Source organism: Symsagittifera roscoffensis, chromosome 3 (genome assembly GCF_963678635.1).
Source record: "Symsagittifera roscoffensis chromosome 3, txSymRosc1.1, whole genome shotgun sequence".
Taxonomy (NCBI): domain Eukaryota; kingdom Metazoa; phylum Xenacoelomorpha; order Acoela; family Convolutidae; genus Symsagittifera; species Symsagittifera roscoffensis.
Window position 1 is genome coordinate 77,925,938 of NC_087064.1, and position 22,647 is coordinate 77,948,584.

The 22,647-nt window shown below is 35.9% G+C and overlaps 1 protein-coding gene across 1 annotated transcript in view; it reads left to right on the top strand.

The window, feature by feature from the left end:
* Positions 1 to 22,647, top strand: part of LOC134842946 (DNA mismatch repair protein Msh2-like) — a 48,890-nt gene continuing 26,243 nt past the window's right edge. The window contains exons 1-7 of the mRNA XM_063859481.1: positions 1 to 302; positions 5,542 to 5,664; positions 6,886 to 7,090; positions 7,165 to 7,308; positions 9,986 to 10,220; positions 15,221 to 15,456; positions 22,282 to 22,414. Of these exons, the coding sequence (XP_063715551.1) occupies positions 31 to 302; positions 5,542 to 5,664; positions 6,886 to 7,090; positions 7,165 to 7,308; positions 9,986 to 10,220; positions 15,221 to 15,456; positions 22,282 to 22,414 (1,348 nt within the window). The 5' untranslated portion in view covers positions 1 to 30. The remainder of the gene's footprint in view (positions 303 to 5,541; positions 5,665 to 6,885; positions 7,091 to 7,164; positions 7,309 to 9,985; positions 10,221 to 15,220; positions 15,457 to 22,281; positions 22,415 to 22,647) is intronic.

Sequence of the window (22,647 nt, forward strand, 5' to 3'; positions counted from 1 at the left end):
AGGTTTGAGTATTTGTTTTTTGTTATTTCTATGGCGGATACTGTCAGCAAGGAAGAGTTGGATCCCTATTATGAGCAGATTCGCCGCCTGCCTGTGAAGTGTTCGACTACCATCCGTTTTTTCGAAAGAGAGAGTGGGCTCATCACAGTGTATGACAGTGACGCGGAGCTACTGGCACAGAAATTTTTCCGCTCCAATGGGGTGGTTAAGAAGTGGGGCAGTAGAAATGTGATTTACATCAACCTCAGTCTGAACAACTTCGAGAGTGTACTGAGAGAGGCTCTGCTTTCTTGGCACTACAGGTACGCCTTGTGACTCATGCTCATCAACATTCGCGAAAGAAAGCATGTTTCGATAGTTTTTGTTCCAGCATTGAACATGGGGAGTAACTTTGTATTCGGGTGTTTTAATTTTTTTCTTTGTGTTTTCCACGCACAATCAGGTACCACAAATAATCATCGGACTGGGTTGAGTGATATATCATATTAAAGTCTTTACAATCGTGATTCTAACCAGATTAAAAAATTTCAAAATTTTTTCTCGGTGTCGAGAAAATCCGGTTTGAAATTTTTGGTTTTTCGTCCTATTTCGAATTGTCTTATTTTAGTTGCCTAAAAGCTTACACTAGCTTGTTTTAGAAATGTAAAATTTTAGTTTTTACCTGAGTAGCATTGGTTTTCTTCGAGTATTTTAGCGCCTTTTTGGAATCAAAATTTTCAAAAAGCCGCGAACCTTAAAAAAACATTTTTTTTTCGTTTTTCGTTTAATTTTTGTAGAAAAATTGTTCATCATTTTGCTTATTTTTTTTATGAATGTCGAATACACCTAATCTCCAGTTTTTTTTGTTCAGCTCCTTTTATCACGCAAGTTTAAAGATAGTTTTATAATAAGAAACAACGATTTGGTAAAATATCTCTTCAATTGGTTGTTTTCAGATTGCAAAAAAATATTTATAATAATTCAAACCAATTGGTTAATTTATACCAGTTACTAGTTATAGGGTTGAGAATCTTGGCTGAAAATAGGATCTCTCAAATCCTTGTAGTTTTCGAGATATCGCAATTTTTATGATTTTATCAAAAAAATTCTTGATACGTAAATTTTTTTTCAGAAGTGTTTGACATTTTTAACCATTTAGATAACTGCTGTAAAACAACTGCACTGAGTTTGCGAATCTTGGCTGAAAAAGTGCCGTCTCAAATCCTTATAGTTTTCGAGATATCGCGATTTTAGAATTTTTCGAAAAATTCTTGAGACTTAAAATTTGGTATAAATGCTGTTAGACATGTGCACTAGGCTTGCAAATCAGGGCTGAAACTTTGAAATCTCAAATTTTTGTAGTTTCTGAGAAAAATTTATTAATAACTTTAAAAAATGTTAATAATAATCATAAAAAAAGTCTTGAAGTTTTTTCTTTGATATGCTTAATGGGTAGACTCTAAGTGGGCAAGCCCTGTGCCCTTTTTTTATCCACTACAATGTCTGGTGCTCATTATGTTGGCATAAGTTTTCAATATCTAGTGAAGGTATTTTTGTTAAGTGCCGATGTTGTTTCTTGATGCCTTGTAACTTCTGAAGAAATAAGTTCTTCTTCTTAAAATTCTTCTGCTTTTATTAAACCACGTCAAAAAAAATGATTACAAATTGAAAAAACTTTGTTGTTTTTTTAAAGACTATTGTCGCAACATCCATCCTGTGCTACTTGCACAGTAACCGGCTAACCTTTTTCTCTTTCTCTCGCGTTTGAATTTCAATTTCGGAAATTATTTCCTTGTCATTACGGAATGAACATTTGCCAGGTAAAGAATCGAGCTATTCTAAAGACATATATGATATATTCAAGTTATTGCGATAGATGTTAAGAGGTGATTAACGTAGTTCGGACTGTTATATAGGTTGTGATGATTTTGTTGTTGAAAGGAAGGCAAACTGCACGAACAAACAGCGGAAGTGCAAAGTTCAAGAAAAACTTGATCGACTTTCAATTTCGAAAATGGAATTTAATTATCAGATTTGCCAGCGACATCAAAATTATTTTAATATTACCCCAGCAGTTTTCTTAAATTGGGTTCAATTTAACTAAAAAGTGTCAAACATAAATTGTTGTATCCTAGAAATTCAAAGCGCTTTAAAGCCATCATTTTTTGAACGGTCTTTTCCAAATCTTTACCAACTGTCTGTTGGCTATGATTTCAATTCTACGATGTGTGTTTTCGTTTCGGATTAATTTGATAGCGTGAGCTATAGTTACAGACATCACACTATGCTTGAACCTTGCAATAATATTATCATATTTGCTACGCCTTAACAAAAATGTAAAGTTTTTACTTTCAATCATACACCACATTGACTATTTTCAGTTCTAAACAGATTTGGTTTTCAGCAGGTTTTTTCTTCTGAAAAATGAATAGAATTCGTCCTTTTGTTATGTACCAGCATATTTTGTGCCTTTCACATAAGTAATTGCCGAGGTTTTTTACTCAAATCTTTAGGAGTGCTTGAAGCCCACAATCGGGATGATACGTCAAGCTGGCCAGGCTCGAAAAACTAACTGTTTATGAAAATGCAATGCGGTTAACGGCGCGACCGATTGGCGACTGTCAAGCAACAGAGAGTTGAAAATGCTTTTTTTTGTTTTGTCGATCTTTCCGCTATCCATTTCCTGTTCAATTGCGGACTTCCATAGCAGTGAAGCTTGGAAGAGTGATTGGTGATATAATATAGACTAGATGCAAGCTTGGTAAAAGGATGCTGAGATCGAAAAATGAAAGTTAAAAATGGTAATGGGTATCTAACTTCATAAAAATGGCACCGCCAAAATGGATGGTTCTTTGACTTTTTCTTTCTCAAACACTCCAGTAGGTTGATCATCCAACTTTTTAATTGAGATTTTGATTCGAAGTGCTTCGGGCCAACCCACATCTCTTTGTCTGTATGTCTTTGTCTGGTTGGTAAATGTTAAAATTTCTCGGAAGACATAGATGATAGCAAATGTGATTTTCGAGGCGAAGTCAACTTCTGCTGTAACGATAAGATTCTATGTTTTCTATATGATTGTTTTAGTTGAAGGTAATGCACTGGATAGTTAAAGAACTGACATTTTATAATGGCTAATACTTAGAGAGCTAATGCTTTTTTTGTTTTAAGATTTAGGCAGACTAATAAGGAAGTTTAGCGCTGAAGGTCTGCACACTGCGAGGGAGATGCTATGATTAATGACGAGAAAGGTTACTAGAATTCTGTAACACTATTAGAAGCCAAGTTTGTTGGCATTTTTTCGACAATAACTTAGAAGCAGAAACTTTACAACTGGAGCTGAGGTGGAGGGCATTCGATTCAAGAGTAAATTCTGTTCAAATGAAACAGAAACAACGTACTTTTTTTCGTGTTAATTTGTCCTACAGGAGTTAATTCTGTGGGTTAGACAATAGCTCGTTAAATTTTTATTGGGCTCTACCTAGTTTTAATAGCGTTAAGTGTCGTCAAATAAGGCTGTCAGAGCTTCAGTACCAAACTATTCATAATATAATAAAGGAGATGAATTGAGTAAAAAAGTTTTTTTTCTAAACGTCAGTCGAGGTAGGAGAGTTGCCTTGATTAATTTTTTATGAGATGAATTACGCTGCTCAGCAATTTCCAAAAGAACCGACTTCTGTGCCCAGTTTGCCCAGGCTGTCATAGGTCATTTGCCATCAGACAATTGAATTTGCTACTGACTTTCAAATCCAGAAAAATCTTCGTGAATATCTTGATAGTCGTCAATATCATAATACCCAATATCAATATCAAATGCTTCGTTTTCATCGTCATAGTCACCTAGCTCTTCACTTTCTGCTGCAAGCCCGTGATGGACACTATAACTCGTTGGAATATACGTCGATGTTTCGACTGCTTTCAGTGCAAAGATCGAATGATTCATTGTCAGCGATACACCTTCTTCGTATTATATTCGTTTTTGGTGCCATTTTTTGAATTACTCATTTTCTCCAATTTATCTTGCATTATTTTGAATTGCTGAGTTTTCGCAATTAATCTGCGGTTGCAAAATTGATAGGTTTCGGCCCATAGTATATCGGATTACTCGACTCATAATGCGTCGTTCGACAAGCGAAAATTTTTTTATGCGTGCTTGCTTGTGTTTTGAGAGCGAGGGGACATGATAGTTTTTAATAAGTCTCATTGAATTTTTTTGGCTCAAAGGGTTTTTGCTACGGTATTTTTGCTACAATACCGCTTGAGAAGTTTCTTTGATGCTAATCTAATATTGTTTTGCTTTGGCCTGTTTTGTTTCAAAACTAGTTTGATTAGTTTTGTTAGAATAGTTTTTCTGGACATTTTCTTTTTTTTCGACTTCGACTCAAAGAACTTCTTGTTAAGTCTCTAGTGATGCGAAGCTCATCTTTGCCTCTCTGTAATAATTTCAATGCACTTTAGCAGAAGATTTAAGTATATATTAAAAAACTTAAGAAAGATGCCGGCATCTCTGTCGTCATGTGATAACTTCAAGTTATCACGATAGTTCTTTTATGTTTACGGTGCGTTTTTTGGTCCGGGGCCTTTCTGGTGATATAAAATTGAAAAGGTGAGTATGGCCTTTGATAATGATGCCTACAGCTTATCGGTCAGAACTATAAGTTAATTCAGTTGCAGATGGTTAGTTGAGTCTTCTTTCTGATTATCAATAAGGAATAGTAGCGGATTTAGCGGCATGGGGGGATTCGACCAAAGGGTCACCAATCTATACTAATTTTGAGGGGGGAACACGCGCCGAAAAAACGCATTTTTTTGGTCGAAATTTTCCAAAAAGTGCCTGAAAAGCTTTTTTGGCCTGTTTTTCAAACATTTGCCCGCGGCGAAAAAAAATTGGTCAAATTGGGGTCTTTATAGTGGTTTGGGAGAGCCTCCCCCCCTCTCTCGAGAAATTCTTAGATCCGCGGCTGATAAGGAATGTATCGTTATGTCAAAATCATCATTAATTTAATTTGCATCATTATAAAAGGTAAAGTTACAATTAAATTGAACAAGATTTTTTTCAACTCTGTTCATTGAATTGGTAATAAATCTGCAAGACGAATTTATGCCAACCGAGTTTTCAAACCGCCATAGCTTCACGATCTTTGTTTATAAAATTTTGGATCAAGTTTATATTATCTTAAATTATCTTGCGCCGCTTGTAAAATGGTCGCTAATGATTGGCTGAAAGTTCCAGCTTAAAACCAAGTCTTTCTTCAAATGTTATGAACAAGTTACAATGAGCGGACCAAGTGAAACAGTTTCCATGTTCATATTTCGTCATCTGCTAACATGTGTTTTGGAAGAAAGAAAAACTGTGCTGTGACTGTTGTAGGCGTAGGTTTTATTTATGGAAGGGCGAAGATGTTATTTTAACTAACTGTTATGTAGGTGGCCGATTATAGGTATGTGTTGTTTTTTGTATCTTCAATAAGCTTAAATTGACAGGCGACATTCTTGCGTTGTTCACTTCAGCTCAAGTTCTATTCGCAAATAGGTGTGAGGTTCTAGTGCTGTTTGTGTGTTAAGAGTGGAGTTGTATGTGAAGGAGAGTGGTGGCTGGGTGCTACTGAAGAAGGCCTCTCCTGGCAACTTGACCCACTTCGAAGACGACCTGTTCGGGACAGAAACCGACTCCACCGCCAATGCTAGGTACGACAAGCTACAAAAATCTTGAAAGGACACAATTGGTTCCTATTCACGTTAGAAACTTGTTCACGGGACTACTCAGTGTGCTTAATTAATACATCAAAATCTAGCTTCTTATTTTTACCGTTTGGATTTGGGACGACAAAGGTTCGGGGTGCGAATCCGTCCAGGAACTGTAGTTTTTTTGCAAATAGAGTTTCATTGTCGTACTGCCATTTGTATGCTTACTTTTTGTCGGCTAAGTTTCCACAGCGTGGTTTTTCTTATGATAAAAGAAATTTTTTGTAGTTAATAATACAGAAGAAGCGACCTTGCAAGCATTGTATTATATTACGATTCTTTTAAATTTTTAATGAAAGTAGTGAAGACACTTTTAAAGGTCGTGGTATTTTTTATAGCTTTTTATCCGGAAAAGGCTTAAAGATTATACTCAATTTTGATTATTCGTGGTTTCGCTTTTGATTTATTTTTAAGGTCAGTTTGTTTTCTTTGATACGCATAGGTTTCTTTCCAACGCATAGGTTTTATATTGAGTTTAACAGGTTTTACTATAATCGCAAGTTCTGTAATTTTTGAATTGTTTTTGTTTTGTTTTTTCGACTAAACTGATCGGCTTATGTTATTTCAGTTTAGTGAAAGTATATTGCATTGTTTCATGAGTAAGATATTTTTTCACGCTTTTATGTGGTTCGTATAAACTTTAAAAAATTGTCTATTGGCTATGTTTTCAATTCAATTCCTATAAAATAGTGTCTTTTTGGTGGCGTCCTTGCTGCATAGTTTTGGCAGTGTTATAATTGTGTAGGGAATTTTATTTGGATGATCGAGGCCTGTGATTCGATTACCGAGAGGGCATATATATTTTTTCTTGCCCTCCTTTGCCTTTTTTCTTTTTGTATCCTTTTAAAGCTACTTCTTGGCGTTTTGTTGGTTTTTTTTGCAAAGTGCAGCTTCGCGTCGTTATTATTGATTTAAAATTTTTTGAATCTGCCATTGAATTTTTTTTTGCGTTTAGAAAATTTCATTTTCCTCTTTAAATTTTTTTCGTGATTTCTTCCGTTTTCCTTAGACACCTGAAAGCAATGAACGGAATTATTCCGTAAGCTTCCTAGAATTATGATTTTATCAGATTACAGAATTTTTTGAAAAAAGTCAGTTTTTCAGGTAATTGGTTTCCAGTCATTCAAAACAAGATTGAAGAGTTGTTAGAATTAATTTTTCTAGGTCTAATGACTCAATGGATTCGATTACCTCCTGCTTTGTGTCCATCCGAGTTGTGGCATCGTCCGATTCGGTGGGGGGTGGCGGAGGACTGACGGTGGGATTGGCCTTCGTTGATGTCATCTTGAGGGACATATCAGTGGTGCAGTTCTCCGACTCTGTCCATTTGTACCAACTGGAGACAGTCTTGTTCAGAAAGGGACCCAAAGTGAGTATTGCTACTTCTCTCCTCTTCTTGACATGCTCAGCCGCATTTAAGGATAAGCAGTGATGTTTGTTTAGGAGGCGATTGTGGAGAAGGGGACGATTGACAAGTGTCTAGCGGCAGTGCTGCAGAGGTCCCGCATCCTCGTGTCAGAAGTGGCCCGCAATGCTTTCGACATTTCCAGTCTCACTCAGGATCTCAACACCCTCCTCATTCCAAGAGTAATCTCTGTTCTCATCCGACGTCACGCCTCACTATATCTTGTTTGATCTTCGATTTTATTCTCTAAACCAAGTACAAATTATGCGTTTTTGAAATTGTTTAATGAGCCTTTTTAAGCTTCTGCGATGCGGCTGGGATATCCTGGTGTTTTTGTTATTTAGTGTAATTGATTGAAGTGATTTTTAGCTTGTATTGGTTGTGTTGATTCTTTTTTCGTTTTTTGTTAAGAATTGATATTTTGCAATATGATTTTTTTAAATTCAAATTGTATATATGCTAACGTCTCCAGAGCTTAACTGGAAAAGGGTTCTTCTGACGTTGTAATAGTCTAAAAAAAATAAAATAAGTATATCTTTTTTCAAATAAAAACAAGGATAGCCAGTGGCTGTGCAAGTAACACAGAATGTGCCGACCATACTCTTAAAAAATACATAAAACGCTTTTTCATGTTTGTCTTTCGAATTAGTGTTGTTTTTTTTGTGCGAGGCGTGTGATAAATGGATCTGACGAAAACCTAGAATTTAGGCATATTCGACAGTCAGAGTAAAATAGGCAAATTGGGCAACGGTTTTAGTCGAAAAATGACCCAAAACTACAAAATTTTCAATTAAAAAAAAGTTTTGCACAAATTGTTTGAACTTTTGATGGTTTTTATATCAGAGATGGCGCTAAAAAAGTTTGGAAAAATAATTTTTACTGGAGTTCAACTTAAGTTTCATGACTTATTCTTCAATCACACGCCTGCTCGCTTGCTGTACTCGCTCGAAATTAGCCTAAAACTCAAAAATTTAAAACCAAGTTTTCTTTACACAGACAACGTTTTGAAAATTTTTTGATGTTCGAGTCAGGGTTTTAATATGATATAGCACTCCACTCATAACGAAAAATTTTTTATGGTTAAAACTTTTGGTTGAAAAACAAAAGCCTGCTCGCTCACCTTATTCGCTCGAAATTGAACCCAAATTCAAAAAGTTCAAACTAAATTTTCTCGTGCCGACCATACTCTTAAAAAATACATAAAACGCTTTTTCATGTTTGTCTTTCGAATTAGTGTTGTTTTTTTTGTGCGAGGCGTGTGATAAATGGATCTGACGAAAACCTAGAATTTAGGCATATTCGACAGTCAGAGTAAAATAGGCATATTGGGCAACGGTTTTAGTCGAAAAATGACCCAAAACTACAAAATTTTCAAACAAAAAAAAGTTTTGCACAAATTGTTTGAACTTTTGATGGTTTTTATATCAGAGATGGCGCTAAAAAAAGTTTGGAAAAATAATTTTTACTGGAGTTCAACTTAAGTTTCATGACTTATTCTTCAATAACACGCCTGCTCGCTTGCTGTACTCGCTCGAAATTAGCCTAAAACTCAAAAATTTAAAACCAAGTTTTCTTTACACAGACAACGTTTTGAAAATTTTTTGATGTTCGAGTCAGGGTTTTAATATGATATAGCACTCCACTCATAACGAAAAATTTTTTATGGTTAAAACTTTTGGTTGAAAAACAAAAGCCTGCTCGCTCACCTTATTCGCTCGAAATTGAACCCAAATTCAAAAAGTTCAAACTAAATTTTCTCGAGACTGAGATTTTTTTCAAAATTTTTCAACGTGTCGATCGAATCACAACTGAATGGACTTTAATATGTGTATCACTCGACCCATTCCGGTGATTATTTGTACCTGTTTTTGCGTAATAAAAACAAAATAATTTCAAAAACTAAAACACCCTAATACAAAGTTCCTCCCCATTTTCAATGGTCGGAACAAAAATCATGCGCTACCAAATACCAAGTGCAATTCAAACTAATCTGCTGAAGGAAGGCATATTACACGCTTCGAGCAAAAAAAATAATGTAAATGATGCAAAAGAACGTGAATTATTAAGAGTAATGAATGCAGTGTGTGCGCTTTTAAGGTCTTGGTGATTTTTTTTCGTTTTTTCAGGAAAGTCTTTGAATTTGTTCACGCTCAAATTTGATTTTTCGTGGTTTTTTTTCAAGCTCAGATCATTTCCTTTGTGGAACGGAAGGCAAACTCCACTATTGAACCGCAAAATGTAAAGTTCGTGAAAAACTTGATCGACTTCTAGTTTTGAAAGTGGAGTTTAATTAACAGATTCACCAGCGGAATAAAAATTTACCTATTGATCCAGTTTTCTCAAATTGGGGTAATTTTATCAAAAAAACAAAAATACCAATCATAATAGGCCGCTAAATTCAAAGAGCTTCAAGGGCATATATTTTTTCTTTGTTCATTACTCTTTTCCAACTGTCAGTTGGCTATGTTTTCAGTTTCAAAAAAACTGACTTTAATTCTCTCATTTTCCCAGCGAAATGAAAGTGTCGATTCACACAATGTTATCTAATTGGGATTGTATAATGATAAAAATCCAAATCATAGAAGATAATTAGAACTTAGAGAGCTTTTATGTGATAATTTTCATCTCGAAATTCGAACATTTTTTTCGGTTTCGAAGAGTTCATTTCCAACTCTCTGGTGGCTATGTTACCTAGATTCGAATGGTTAAGAACTTTTTTTTTCTGCGTTGGTTTATTCGTGTCTCCGTTTGATGCCAATTGGAAATGTATCTCATGCCACTTGAATTAATTCTGGTATTTTTGTCCTATCAGGGATGAAACAAAAAGAGGAGGGTTGATGACAGTTTTGTTTGTTGCAGAAAAAACAGCAGCCGGTGAGTGCGGCATCTCTGCCCGAGATGGAGTTGGATGTAGCATGTAAGGCATTATCTGGAGCAATCAAACACTTAGACTTGGTGTCGCAATTTGGATCTCAGTTTAAACTGGGCACTCTGGCTGATTTGAACTACATGCGACTGGACTCCAGTGCGATCAAGGCGCTGCACCTGCTCCCAGATCCTCTGGAGGGAGTCACTAGGGACAAGTGTCTGTCAGGTGTTGTAAACTTCTATGTAGAGCCTTTAAATATCCAGTTTTGGTCGTGAAATCGTAAGGCTGTGAAGTTTGGATTCGACTGATTACATTAATTTTTTCACCAAATTTTTTCTATTTTTGACACAGCGACAGCGTTATAGTGTAACAAAAAAAGATAATAATTATGCATATTGGGGAGCGGTGGTGGAGTGATTACGTCTCCGCCTCTCGATCGAAAAGTCGGATGTTGGAGGCCCACCATGATCAGTGCTTGTTGCTTGAGGGTGGGTGAGGCAACATGACCCAGCCCAAAAGAAAAGTTGCATGTAGTTCTATACAGGGGCACAATATCGGTTCACCTTGATGTGCTGTACAGCTCGTATATTGGTCCTTTCTCTCGTGGATAAATGGTCTTAAAAAATTTTCAACGAAAAAATCATGCGGAACGTAATACCTTGAGTACTCACATTGTCAATGTTTCAATTAGCATTTGTTGTACGAAAAAAATCCTAGTGTTTGAAACTTTTTGAAAATAATCAAAACCTATCTCGCAAATTAGCAACATGGGTTAAAATTATCGGACTAGTTTCCTAGCAAATAATGAAGGTTTCATAGAAACTAACCAGCTTTCATAGAAACCAACCAGCTTTCACGATTTATTATAATTTATAACGTATAATTTATAAGTTCTGAAAAACCATTAAAACGTCGAAACTAGCTGCGTTTGAGGGGGAAAATGTTGGGCTGGATTTGCAGCCTATGTTGTTGTTAGCATCGAGGAGGCGCGTCCGGAAAATCAAACCAAATCCCAGATACGTAGTAAATTCGGTTGACCGGAGTCATTAGTCTAGCTGAGTAGTGGAGTTCTTTGAACAGTTAAACACGTGTAAGGTGGTTTGGGCGGAAGGACAGTAAGGGTAGTTTGGAGAGAAAGTTGGGCCTATTTGGTTTAGGTAGGTGTGTAGGAAGGGAATATATCTGGACTTTAACTGGAAAAGCGTTTTTCTGGTGCAGCGGGGAAAGGATTTTTGGAAGGGGGGTTTGGAGGAGAAGTTTTGGTGAAGGTGCTTCTGCAGTATCTTCCAAGCACCTTCAATGTTCAGATGTATGAAAATTGTAAGAGGCAAACGATTTGAGTACCTTGATGTTACAGATAGTGTGAAAAGATGCACTTGCCGTGTAGTACATGATACGTTCTTTTTTTTGGAAAAACAGAGATCTAGCATTTTTGTGCAGTTTTTCTTGTAAGCTTTTGGCTGTTGGTGACAAAAAGAATAAAAGTTCAAAGGATTAACTGGGAAGCGAGTAAGTTATGGTGTTGGGCGACATTTATAAGTAAACATTTATTTACAATGCAAATATTTGGCAGCGCCTGTTGATGTGCTATCCATAATTTAAGCGGAGACTGAAATTTGGAACCTTTGAAATTTGTTTGAGGACGCTTTCCGCTTTACGAAGTCTAATTTGTGGCGCTTCTCTGTGTATTAATCATTTTCATTTGAGGGCTGGTAATGAACTACTTGTTGATTGAATAGAAAACGTTAGCGGAACTTTTTGATATGGAAAATTCGTGGAAGCTTAAGTAAAAAATTTGAAATTTACCATGGTGATGTAGTTTAATAAATTAAAGGGGGCCTTTGGAAAGTTGTTTTGGGCGAGCAAAAAGTTCAAAAACATCTGCATACGATGCAATAAGATTTTAAGGTGCATAATGGATTCTAATGAACCTGAAAATTGAAAAAAAATGGGGATAGGACTGATCTTAGTGAGACACCTGCACATACAAACGTTATTGTAGACAGAGCATCTCGAAAAAATTTTTTCATTGACGACCACTCAGATAATGTAATAACCATCTGGTGAAGCTTCTAAGTACACTGGTGCCGTTAAAATGGCTTGGAACCGTTCCTAGGACAAACTTCTTTTAACGATGAATTCATTTTCAGAAACCACTAGTCGAATTCTGGTGAATGGAAGTAGTATGGAGATGTTTTTGCCATATATTTCTCTTCTCTTTGGCTGTTCTGGTCACAATTTCGTGTAAATTTTTTTTTAAACTGGATGGGACGGCTTCGCAGTTCTTATGCTGTCCCTGAGCTGTTTCTTTGTTTGATGACTTGGTGCCAATACAATGAAATGATATCGGGCTGCTTGAATGTGCTGACGGGCTGCAGTGAGAGTCATCTCACCAAAAACTACGATCTGCATAGTGAGCATCAATCTACATAAGTTTCTTTGTGAGAACATTAAATTGCAATTTCACAACTTTGCCAGTACGCTTCCGCTAAGTTTCAGGAAAGTTTGAAGAAGCAAGAGTGAAATATCCCCAGCCTTGGGAAGATATAACAAAATTGGTTGCTGGTCTGAGCCCAGGTTAAAAAATTTTTGCCATGCAAGGTTTTGTAGCATTGAGGAGGATGCCAGTGATACTTCCGGGTTTGCGCTGATGAATTCCTGTCAATGTGACACCTATTTGATAGTAGTAATTGTATGGCGTGGAGAATGATTCCATAGCTTCTAGGCTCCTAGGCTTGCCCCACGTTGGGTCTCTGGTATGTTTGAGCGCCATAGGGAAAATGAGGGTTTGTATCCTCAATTAAAAATACTGTTCTCTTGTTTTGGCGAGTGGAAAGGATTGCTTTAGTGGTTAGGAGACTTGTTAGAGGGAGGGATATCAAATCGATGTAACGGTTTTGATTTTTGGCGTTTATCTCCTTATTCACTGTTTCAAGTCCTCGAAGAGGTTTATTGACTGCAGTGAGAAGATCTTTTCCCTCTCGCTGTCTGTGTTTTTTATTAACCTTGTAGTTAAGATTACCAAGGGAGTGCAATTTTTAGAATTCAAATTGGTTTCTTGAACAGTTAGGTGAATAGGGCTCATTAAAGCTGCTATTTCCGTAGTATCCCCATAGGGCGCATTACAATTTAATTGCAGAACATTTAGGAACTTCATAGTGGATTGGCTTGGTTACTAGGGGACTTGTCGTCGGTAGTCGGGCAATATCGCTTTTTGATCTAATCGCGGGTTGGTTGATGGGGGTATAGAAGAAGATACGGCAGGGGAATCGATGCTTTTAAGGAAACAGTTCTTGGCTGAAATGCACAGTTTTTTTTGGTTTGGGGAATGTTACAAGGAGATGTGCATGTACAACTTAGAAAGTTTTTTCTGCTATTTCAACTGCTGTTCGGATTGCTATATTTAAAATGAATCCACCCGCAAGTTTGACATTGACACCAATTGTTCGCTTTAATATTGACACCAAATCTTTAATATGCTTCTGAAGATTTTTTGGTTGCTTGGGGAGCAGGTGTAAGATTTGGGGTTGAAGTTTATGGCAGCTCGAAAGATAGTTTTTCAAATTGACAGGCAGAGCAACCTGGCCATCTTAGTACGCTCTGCAACCAAAAACACTAAGGGAGCATGCTTTCGCGTTCCCCACTTTTTAGGGAGTGTGAGTAAGTGACATTTGCGGCTGTTTGCACATCATGTCGGGTTCGCAACTGGAGGGCGATTTTTTCCTAGCCCCAAGTATCCAACCAGTGGGATTAGGTTGTTGTTTGGCAAGCGGGTAGGATCAATAGTTTCACATAACATAGTTAGCTTTTAATTGACGAACAAACACTTCTAATAGTTCATTTTCTACCATCGACCCAAGATTTGGTGGTACTAAAACAATGTTACCTATTAAGCATAGAACCCCCTTTTCTCGGTGAGTAGTATGACTTTCATTCATAACTTCCGAAAGCTTTCTCATATGGTTAATACAGATTTTAAACGATTAAAAAACAATTTATAAAGTATATGATGTTTTTAATCGAAATATGGTGGTGTAAGACCTGGGACATGCATAAACGTGCGTTTCACGACATGATTTTCAATTGAAGAAATAGACCTAAGTTGCTTTTCTGATTCATAAAAATAGTGTTAGCGATAGAAAGAGGAGTGCAACTGTATTTGAATACATCATTTTGTATGGTAAGTTTGATTTTTTTTTATTTAATAGCTGAATATTTTTAAATTACAAAGTGACACATTTGTGAGACAAAACCACAACCTACTTAATTTTGATCTCAGGTTAACAACCTGACCGGCAAAATTTAGTATACTATCAACCTTTACTTCGTTCTGTTTCCATATAAGCATTGGTCAAAGAAGTTCCATCTTTTTGAAATCAACGAAACCTTTCTTCGTGTTTTTGACATTTGCTAGATGAGGCTATATGCAAGGAGCTAGCTGTATCAAAATTTGAGAATACTTTTTTGAAGGCTAGTTTTTCATATCATGTCTAGTTTTAGAGGTCCTTGCTGTAGAAGCATCATCGCAAACAACACAAATTATTCGGTTGAAGTGGTTCAAGTTTATTGAGGAGAAGCGAATGATCCGTTGAATCTGATTTTCTATGTTAGTTCCACAAAAGAATGGTGGCAAGTTTTTGTCGAAAGCCAAACAGTTGAAGCATTCTTGCATGTTCAAGCATTATTTTTGTCGAAAGCCGAGCAGTATCGCTTATCAAAGTTTTGTAAAAAAATAATTAGATGATCGAGAATGCCTTATTTTTTCCAAAGTTCTGCTGTAACTTTGTATTTAAACTAAAGGCTTGTAATTAATTGGAATTGACCAGCTTCCAATTTATGATAAGGAATGATAACAACATTTTTCAGAAGTTTGGGCAAGCTACCGGATTCGAAGCTCAGATCTATCTCTAAGATAAGGAGCAGTGGTATAGACGATTTTTTATCAGGAATGTATTGCTAATTTCATCATCTTCCGAGTAATTTTTCACTTGTAGGTTTAATATTGTTTTGAGAACGTTCTGAAAGGTACATTTGTTTGTTGTAAATTTCACATTATCAAATTGAAAAACACCAATTAAAAAAAATATATTTCGCCAGAGTAATTGGACCAGTTGACTTTGGGTACTCCAAAAAATCTGTTAACTATACTGGAAGTATAAGTTTTCACTCGGCATTTAGGTGATGTGTTGTGTTCTGTTAGATTGCATGGGGCTTATCGGTTACAGGTCTGTTGGACAAGTGTCGCACTGGGCAGGGTCACCGTCTGCTGAGGCAGTTTCTCAAACACCCCCTGACGGATGTACGACTGATTGAGGAGAGGCTGGACTGTGTGTCTGTACTGGTTGGCAACAGTGACTTGAGGAGGCAGCTGCATGACCATTTGCTCCGCCGCATCCCAGACGTCCAGAGGATATCTGCTCGGTTCCAGAAAAACAAAGCCAGTCTCAAGGATGTTTACAAGGTAAATTGGATAATATTAAATTTCAACTTTACTCCAATGTTCTTTGGAGTCTCTACGTGCGAGCGTAGCCTAATATTTTACTGTTGAGCAATTTTTTACTTTGTCTAAAATTAGAATTTTTGGTTGAAATCCGAGTTCACTGAATACGTAACTTATGAGGTTAGTTGCAAGTTGCTATTGAAAACGGGTTTACTTTGCCATTTTTGCTAAATATTTACTAGTGTGGCTCAGTTTGTAAAGCAAATTTTTCTGAAAAATGGTCAAAGCCAATTTTCATATTCAGATCATTCTTTTCCGCTTCAAATTTTTGCTTTTGTAGTTTTCCCCATTTAGCAGTATATAAAATGTATTCATCTCTTTTAAAGCTATTCCTAGAATGGGGAAAACTAAAATGTGCGTTTTTACCAAAATGCGCTCGTTGATCATATGTAGCTTTAAGGCTATCTATTTTCAAAAAACATTTCAGTTTTTTTCTATTTCCTTGCGTTCATTGACTCTTTTCCAACGGTTTGTTGGCTATATTTTATCATTATACTTGCGAGAGCTTTTCTGACAAGAAATTTAACTTGCTTTATTATTGAGCCTTAACAACTTCCAGGTTTCTTATCACTGGGCCTGGAGGTAACCCGGTCGCGTTGCAACATAAAGTCTCGAGTATGAGTCCCGGCAGGACCTTATTATTTTTTAAAGTATGATTTACAAGAATTGTCGGACTTTCGTTCGTCTGCCCAAATTTTTTTGGATTAGGTGCCAAATCACGGATTGTTTTTGTGCTGGAAGCATGAATTATGGTAGTTGCAAGTGTTGTTCTTTGTAGTTTCAGGGGGACTTAAAACTTTTGGAAGTTCTTAAAAAAAAATTTTTTCGGCTCAACTGGTTTCTGCTTAAATATAGTCGGCTTTAAATCTAGTATATGATTTTTTCACCGTTTTGTAAAACTTTTTGACTTTTCTCTAAAATTACCCTCTCAAACCTGAGAATTTGGGTTGAAAGAAGCGAACGGGTCATGGGAGTCTCCTTTTTACAATCGAATACGCCCAATTTTTGTAACAAAAAAAATATGGCCCTGGGAAAAGTCAATTTTTGGTTTTTTGTAACCGTTTTTTGAAAATGTTTGACTTCTCTCGAATCTGAGTTTTTCGGTTCAAATTGATATAATCCTGTGTGAATATATTCTGCATAAGTGGGTACACCTAATTTTTTCACAAAAGCTAAGATTTTTGTTTTTCGGAACTTCTACTATCCTGCCAAATCTGATATGAACGGTTTAATCGATCAAAATAGCTGGTTTGGAAAAGCATCCCTGCATAAGTGGTTACTCTTGATGTTTTTTGAGAATGCCCATTCTCAGATTAAAGGTGCAATCGAAAAATAGACTGTAAGCTTTTTTGCTACATAAGGCATTACGCCCTATTTTCTGCAGTAAAAAATTACAGCCTGCGGAAAAGTCAAATTGTTTATTTTTGTGACAGTTGTTTGGAAAGTTATTGATTTCGCTCAAAAACTACCATATCAAATCTGAGATGAAGAGTTCAATCTAAAGAACAGGATATCAAAAGTTTTCCTGCAAAAGGCCCTCTTTTAAAGCTATTCCTAGAATGGGGAAAACTAAAATGTGCGTTTTTACCAAAATGCGCTCGTTGATCATATGTAGCTTTAAGGCTATCTATTTTCAAAAAACATTTCAGTTTTTTTCTATTTCCTTGCGTTCATTGACTCTTTTCCAACGGTTTGTTGGCTATATTTTATCATTATACTTGCGAGAGCTTTTCTGACAAGAAATTTAACTTGCTTTATTATTGAGCCTTAACAACTTCCAGGTTTCTTATCACTGGGCCTGGAGGTAACCCGGTCGCGTTGCAACATAAAGTCTCGAGTATGAGTCCCGGCAGGACCTTATTATTTTTTAAAGTATGATTTACAAGAATTGTCGGACTTTCGTTCGTCTGCCCAAATTTTTTTGAATTAGGTGCCAAATCACGGATTGTTTTTGTGCTGGAAGCATGAATTATGGTAGTTGCAAGTGTTGTTCTTTGTAGTTTCAGGGGGACTTAAAACTTTTGGAAGTTCTTATAAAAAAAATTTTTTCGGCTCAACTGGTTTCTGCTTAAATATAGTCGGCTTTAAATCTAGTATATGATTTTTTCACCGTTTTGTAAAACTTTTTGACTTTTCTCTAAAATTACCCTCTCAAACCTGAGAATTTGGGTTGAAAGAAGCGAACGGGTCATGGGAGTCTCCTTTTTACAATCGAATACGCCCAATTTTTGTAACAAAAAAAATATGGCCCTGGGAAAAGTCAATTTTTGGTTTTTTGTAACCGTTTTTTGAAAATGTTTGACTTCTCTCGAATCTGAGTTTTTCGGTTCAAATTGATATAATCCTGTGTGAATATATTCTGCATAAGTGGGTACACCTAATTTTTTCACAAAAGCTAAGATTTTTGTTTTTCGGAACTTCTACTATCCTGCCAAGACTGATATGAACGGTTTAATCGATCAAAATAGCTGGTTTGGAAAAGCATCCCTGCATAAGTGGTTACTCTTGATGTTTTTTGAGAATGCCCATTCTCAGATTAAAGGTGCAATCGAAAAATAGACTGTAAGCTTTTTTGCTACATAAGGCATTACGCCCTATTTTCTGCAGTAAAAAATTACAGCCTGCGGAAAAGTCAAATTGTTTATTTTTGTGACAGTTGTTTGGAAAGTTATTGATTTCGCTCAAAAACTATCATATCAAATCTGAGATGAAGAGTTCAATCTAAAGAACTGGATATCAAAAGTTTTCCTGCAAAAGGCCCTCTTCCTTGGCTTACGAAAAAAAAAGTTTTGTCTTTGAGAAAAGTGCTTTTTCTGATATTTTCACCATTTTTGCAAACTTTTTCTCTCTTCTCCAAAACTACCCTGCCAAATCATAGAGTAAGCGAAAAATAGTCCTGGCGTAGATTGCTCCGCGGCTATGAGTTTAATCGAAAAACCTGTTTTGAAAAACTTTTCTGCAGAAGCGTTGACTCCTCACTTTTTTTGTAGAAAAAATGATGTCCTTGCGAAATCTCCATTTTCTCAAAATTTTCCATTCTTCTGACTTATTTTTATTGGAGAAACGATTAAGCTTATAGATACAGCCCAATTTTTGAAGTTTTGAGTTAACCTGTTTTTTTTCCGCATCGGTTTAACAATTTCGAAAATATCGAACAGGTACCTCCAGCTTTAGATTGGCCCCTAGTTTCTTTTCATCGGAATATACCAAAAATTCGGTTCACCTTTTTTCAGAGTTTTTCATTTTTTTCGACGTCTTGTTTATTATGTTTTTGTTGCAAGTGGTGCGGAGTGATTGTTGCAAGCGGTTTTATCGCAAGTGGCGGGAAGCGCGGCTACGCCTCTGTGTGTAATTATTGGTGCAGTTAATACAATTAATTGGAATTCACAGGAGTTTTCAGTTCTTTTTAAAATACTTCTCGAGCAATTTTTTCGTCAATCATTCTTTCATGTTGATTTTCTTTCTCTTTGATTTATCTTGCTCAGAAGGATAACCATTTTAACTAATAGAATGGAATTCAGTGCGAAGTGATTTTAAGTGTTAAAGAACGAAGTAGTTTTTTTGATATAGAATGTGATGAAATTTTTTTTGTTTTTCTTTTCAGGAAAATTCCTAAAATTTGTGCACGCTCAAGTTTGATTTTTCACGGTTTGACTCCTAGTTTTTTGAATGACTTCTAGGTTAAACAAGAGACTCACGTTTTTTTTTTTGGAATGAGAAATAGATCGATCAAAATTTCTCTAAATTATAAACAGTTCTTGAAATGCAAATAGTGTTAACGCGATAGAATTGTTTCTTCGAAAATTGTTTCTTCGAATGCTTCCAGCTGTCTTTTGTCAATGTTTTTGTAAGTTTTATTATTTTTGCCCATGATTTTGAGAGTTTTTGAGCTTCAAAGTTTAATTTCAACTGTGTTTGTGCTTGTTCTTGAGAGATTTGTTGGTTGCAATGAACATAGTGATGTCACTTATACAGGTCGTAATCAATTTATTTTCGGTTTTTTTTCAGGAAAAAATCTTGAAACTTGTAGCGCTCATATTTGTTTTTGCTTTGACTTTTGATTTCTTACTATGTTCTGTTCATTCCACTTTCCAATAAGTTAAAACTCCAATTACAAACAGCAAACAATTTTTGTTCTTGAAATTTTTTAAGTTCTTTCTCAGTCTTAATTTGTCTTGGTTCCTGTAATGTGATATAAAAGATGCGTGGCGATATGTTTGTCTGATTTTTCATTTTTCTCTGGGATTTGAATTTTTTGTCGTCGTCTCCAGTGAACCTAAATGTTTTGCAGCCAGCTTAAAATGTTGGTTGGAGCCAAAGAACTCGATGCTTGTTTAAACTTTTCCAGTAATTTTTTTGCTAATAAGTAAGAAAAAATGGGCAGTGTTGTAAATATCCGCTTGCAGCAACGTTTGGTTGAAGCAACCGGTTATATGTTAAATGTGCTTACTCTTGCGCTAAGCAAGGATCTGGACTCCTCGAGGTACTTTGGTTCTTATTGTATTCAATTTTGTAAGTATATCATGCTCACTTAGCATGGAGGTAACGAATCTTAGTTGCCGCGTCTAAGAATTGTTTATTTTTGCTGTAAACATTTTAAATTTAGTTGCTTTTAGTGCTTTAGCATTTAAAAAGTCCGACCGAATCGAAATTTGCTTTTTACTTGATTTGTTAAAATATTTTTTTTGTTTTTTTTCGGCTTAATCGTTCGGTAATTTTATATCGACTTTGTGACCTCTTATTGCGTCGTTTGATGACTGAAAAAAGTTTTTGTGTGCATGTGTGTCCTGAGGTGAAGGTGACTCAATTAAAAAAAACTTAAGAACTTTTTTTGGCATGAAGGGTTTCTGCTGAGATAATATCGGTTTTGTTGCAGAAATTTTGGCCAAAACATGGTCTTTTTAGTGCTTTCGGAGAGCGCGAAAAAATCAATTTAGCCAACCTAAAAAAAGGTCGACAAAATTTTCCAATTTTTTTGAAAATCCCCCTTGTCAAAATCCTAGATCCGCTCCTGGTGCTGTTGCTTGAAACACATGATTTGCGTGGCCGTCATGTTTTCACCGCATTGCTTTTGTTATTGAATTCCTGAATTTGAGTCATATGATCAGCAGTAGCAAACAATATCATTCGTAAGATAATGACGAATAGAAAAATGTATGGCAGATGTTTTTTCATTAGGTCAACTATTTCATCCGAATCTAGTGAGCCCGGTTGAAGCCACACGAATATGTAATACGGCAAGTTCCAAGCAGTTGTTTGAAACTCCGCATGACTTTATATTTTAAGAGTGTGTTCTTTTATTCTCTTGTCACCGTTAAACAAAAGTTCGATCAGAAATTGAACACTATTGCTACAGACGCGAATCTATCATCTATTCACGCGAGCTATCCGCATCTCATCAGTTTCAACTTTTGGACAGCGCCTGGTGATATTTCTGGTTGGCAGCTGTTTACACTAGCTATCAGCGTAGTGTATTACTACGAACCTTCTTGTTTTTCTAACCTAACTCGCAAATAAAAGTGTTCATTAAAATGTTCTCTTATATAGAAATTTCACTGTAGCATTGGAAATTGCATAGCATCTGTTCTCTGCTTTTTTGTGGCTTATTCTTTGCATCAATTAAGCGTCCGTGACTGAGTTGTTCGTGAGTGAGATTCATTATCTCTAGGTCGCATGTTCGAATTCGAGACATCCGAATTTTTTAATGCGAGGGTTATTTCTACTTTTTTATTGCACTTTTAGAGCTCTACTTTATATAGTGAACTTTTTGCTAGAAATAAAGAAGTTTTTGAGACTCCTGAATCATTAAGTTATGGAGATATGGACGTTTTTATGATTAGGTAAAAGTTTCTGAGAGTAATTTCAATAGTCATTTTGTAGGATTTTGAATAAAATTATCTGCAACTTGATGACCGCTCGTGGTTGCAATCAATGGCTAACTTTTGAAATGCTCGTCAGTTTTTATTTTTCGAGCAACATATATTTTTAAAAATTATCAGAATTCAACATTTTTTATATGAGCGCTCTTAGAAAAAGGAAAAATTGTGTTCCTTTCATCTTAGGAAGCACAGATTTGGATAGGTATGTTTGTAGTTTGTGATAAAAAATGTTTTGCAGTTGTGTTGTGCGTGTTATATCTGGAAAAAAATAGGAAAAAAAACTTAAGTTATTTTTGAAAAAAAAAGAGACAAAAAGTTCTTTTTGGCTTGGAATTCAATAAAATTTAAGGGTAGGCATTGAGTGGACACCTAAATGTGCATTTAGCTTGTCCTCTCTATGTTGCTTATCTTTTGATTATAATTGAAGATAATGAAAAAAAAATCGATTTAATTCAGTGTAAATTGTTTTGATGTATCTTATTATGTATACTGGAGAAATAAATTCTTCTTCTTCGTTGCGCTCAAGTTTGTTGCATTTTTAATTCGATTGATATTAATTATTTTTATCGAAATGGGTGAAATATGCCCGTGAGGGCTGTTTGCCGTAAAGCATTTTGAATGATTTTTTGTTTTTTTTTGTTTTGGTGAAAATGCGTCGAAAATGTGTATTTTAGCCACGTAATGTTCCAGCAAACATACACTCAACGAAATAAATTGACCCAAGCTATTTCCGAGTTTTTGACGATTAGACAAACCCATTTCGTGACAGACTCAGAAGTTGATAAAGTTTTACGATTAGTGATCAAATTTTGAGAAATGGATTTAATTGATAAAACTTTTGGCACTGCAAAATCGCATGCTAACTTTGCTTTTATCTAAAAAGAGACTACTTGCTGTTGGATTTTAGGTGTATCAAGGAATTGAAGTGCTTCCCAATCTAATTTCGACGATTGAGAGCAGCCAATTGCAGGAGGGTTCGAATGCGTCAGCCTTCAACGAGAAGTTCTTCCAGCCTCTGAGGGACGTCGCGTTGGATCTAGGTACAAATTCCTCTCTCCCTTTCGCTCCCATCCCTATCTCTCTCTCTCTCTCTCCTCTCTCTTTCTCCCCTCTCTCTTTCTCTCTCTCGATTGTAGAAGGATGGAGAAGAAAAGCTGCTGGTCTGAAACGTTTATTCTTTTGACTGAATCTTAGTCCGTATTTTATCTGTTTCTCATGATTAATTTTCGAAAAACAATCAAAAATAGCAAAAAGTATACATTACTTTCATCAA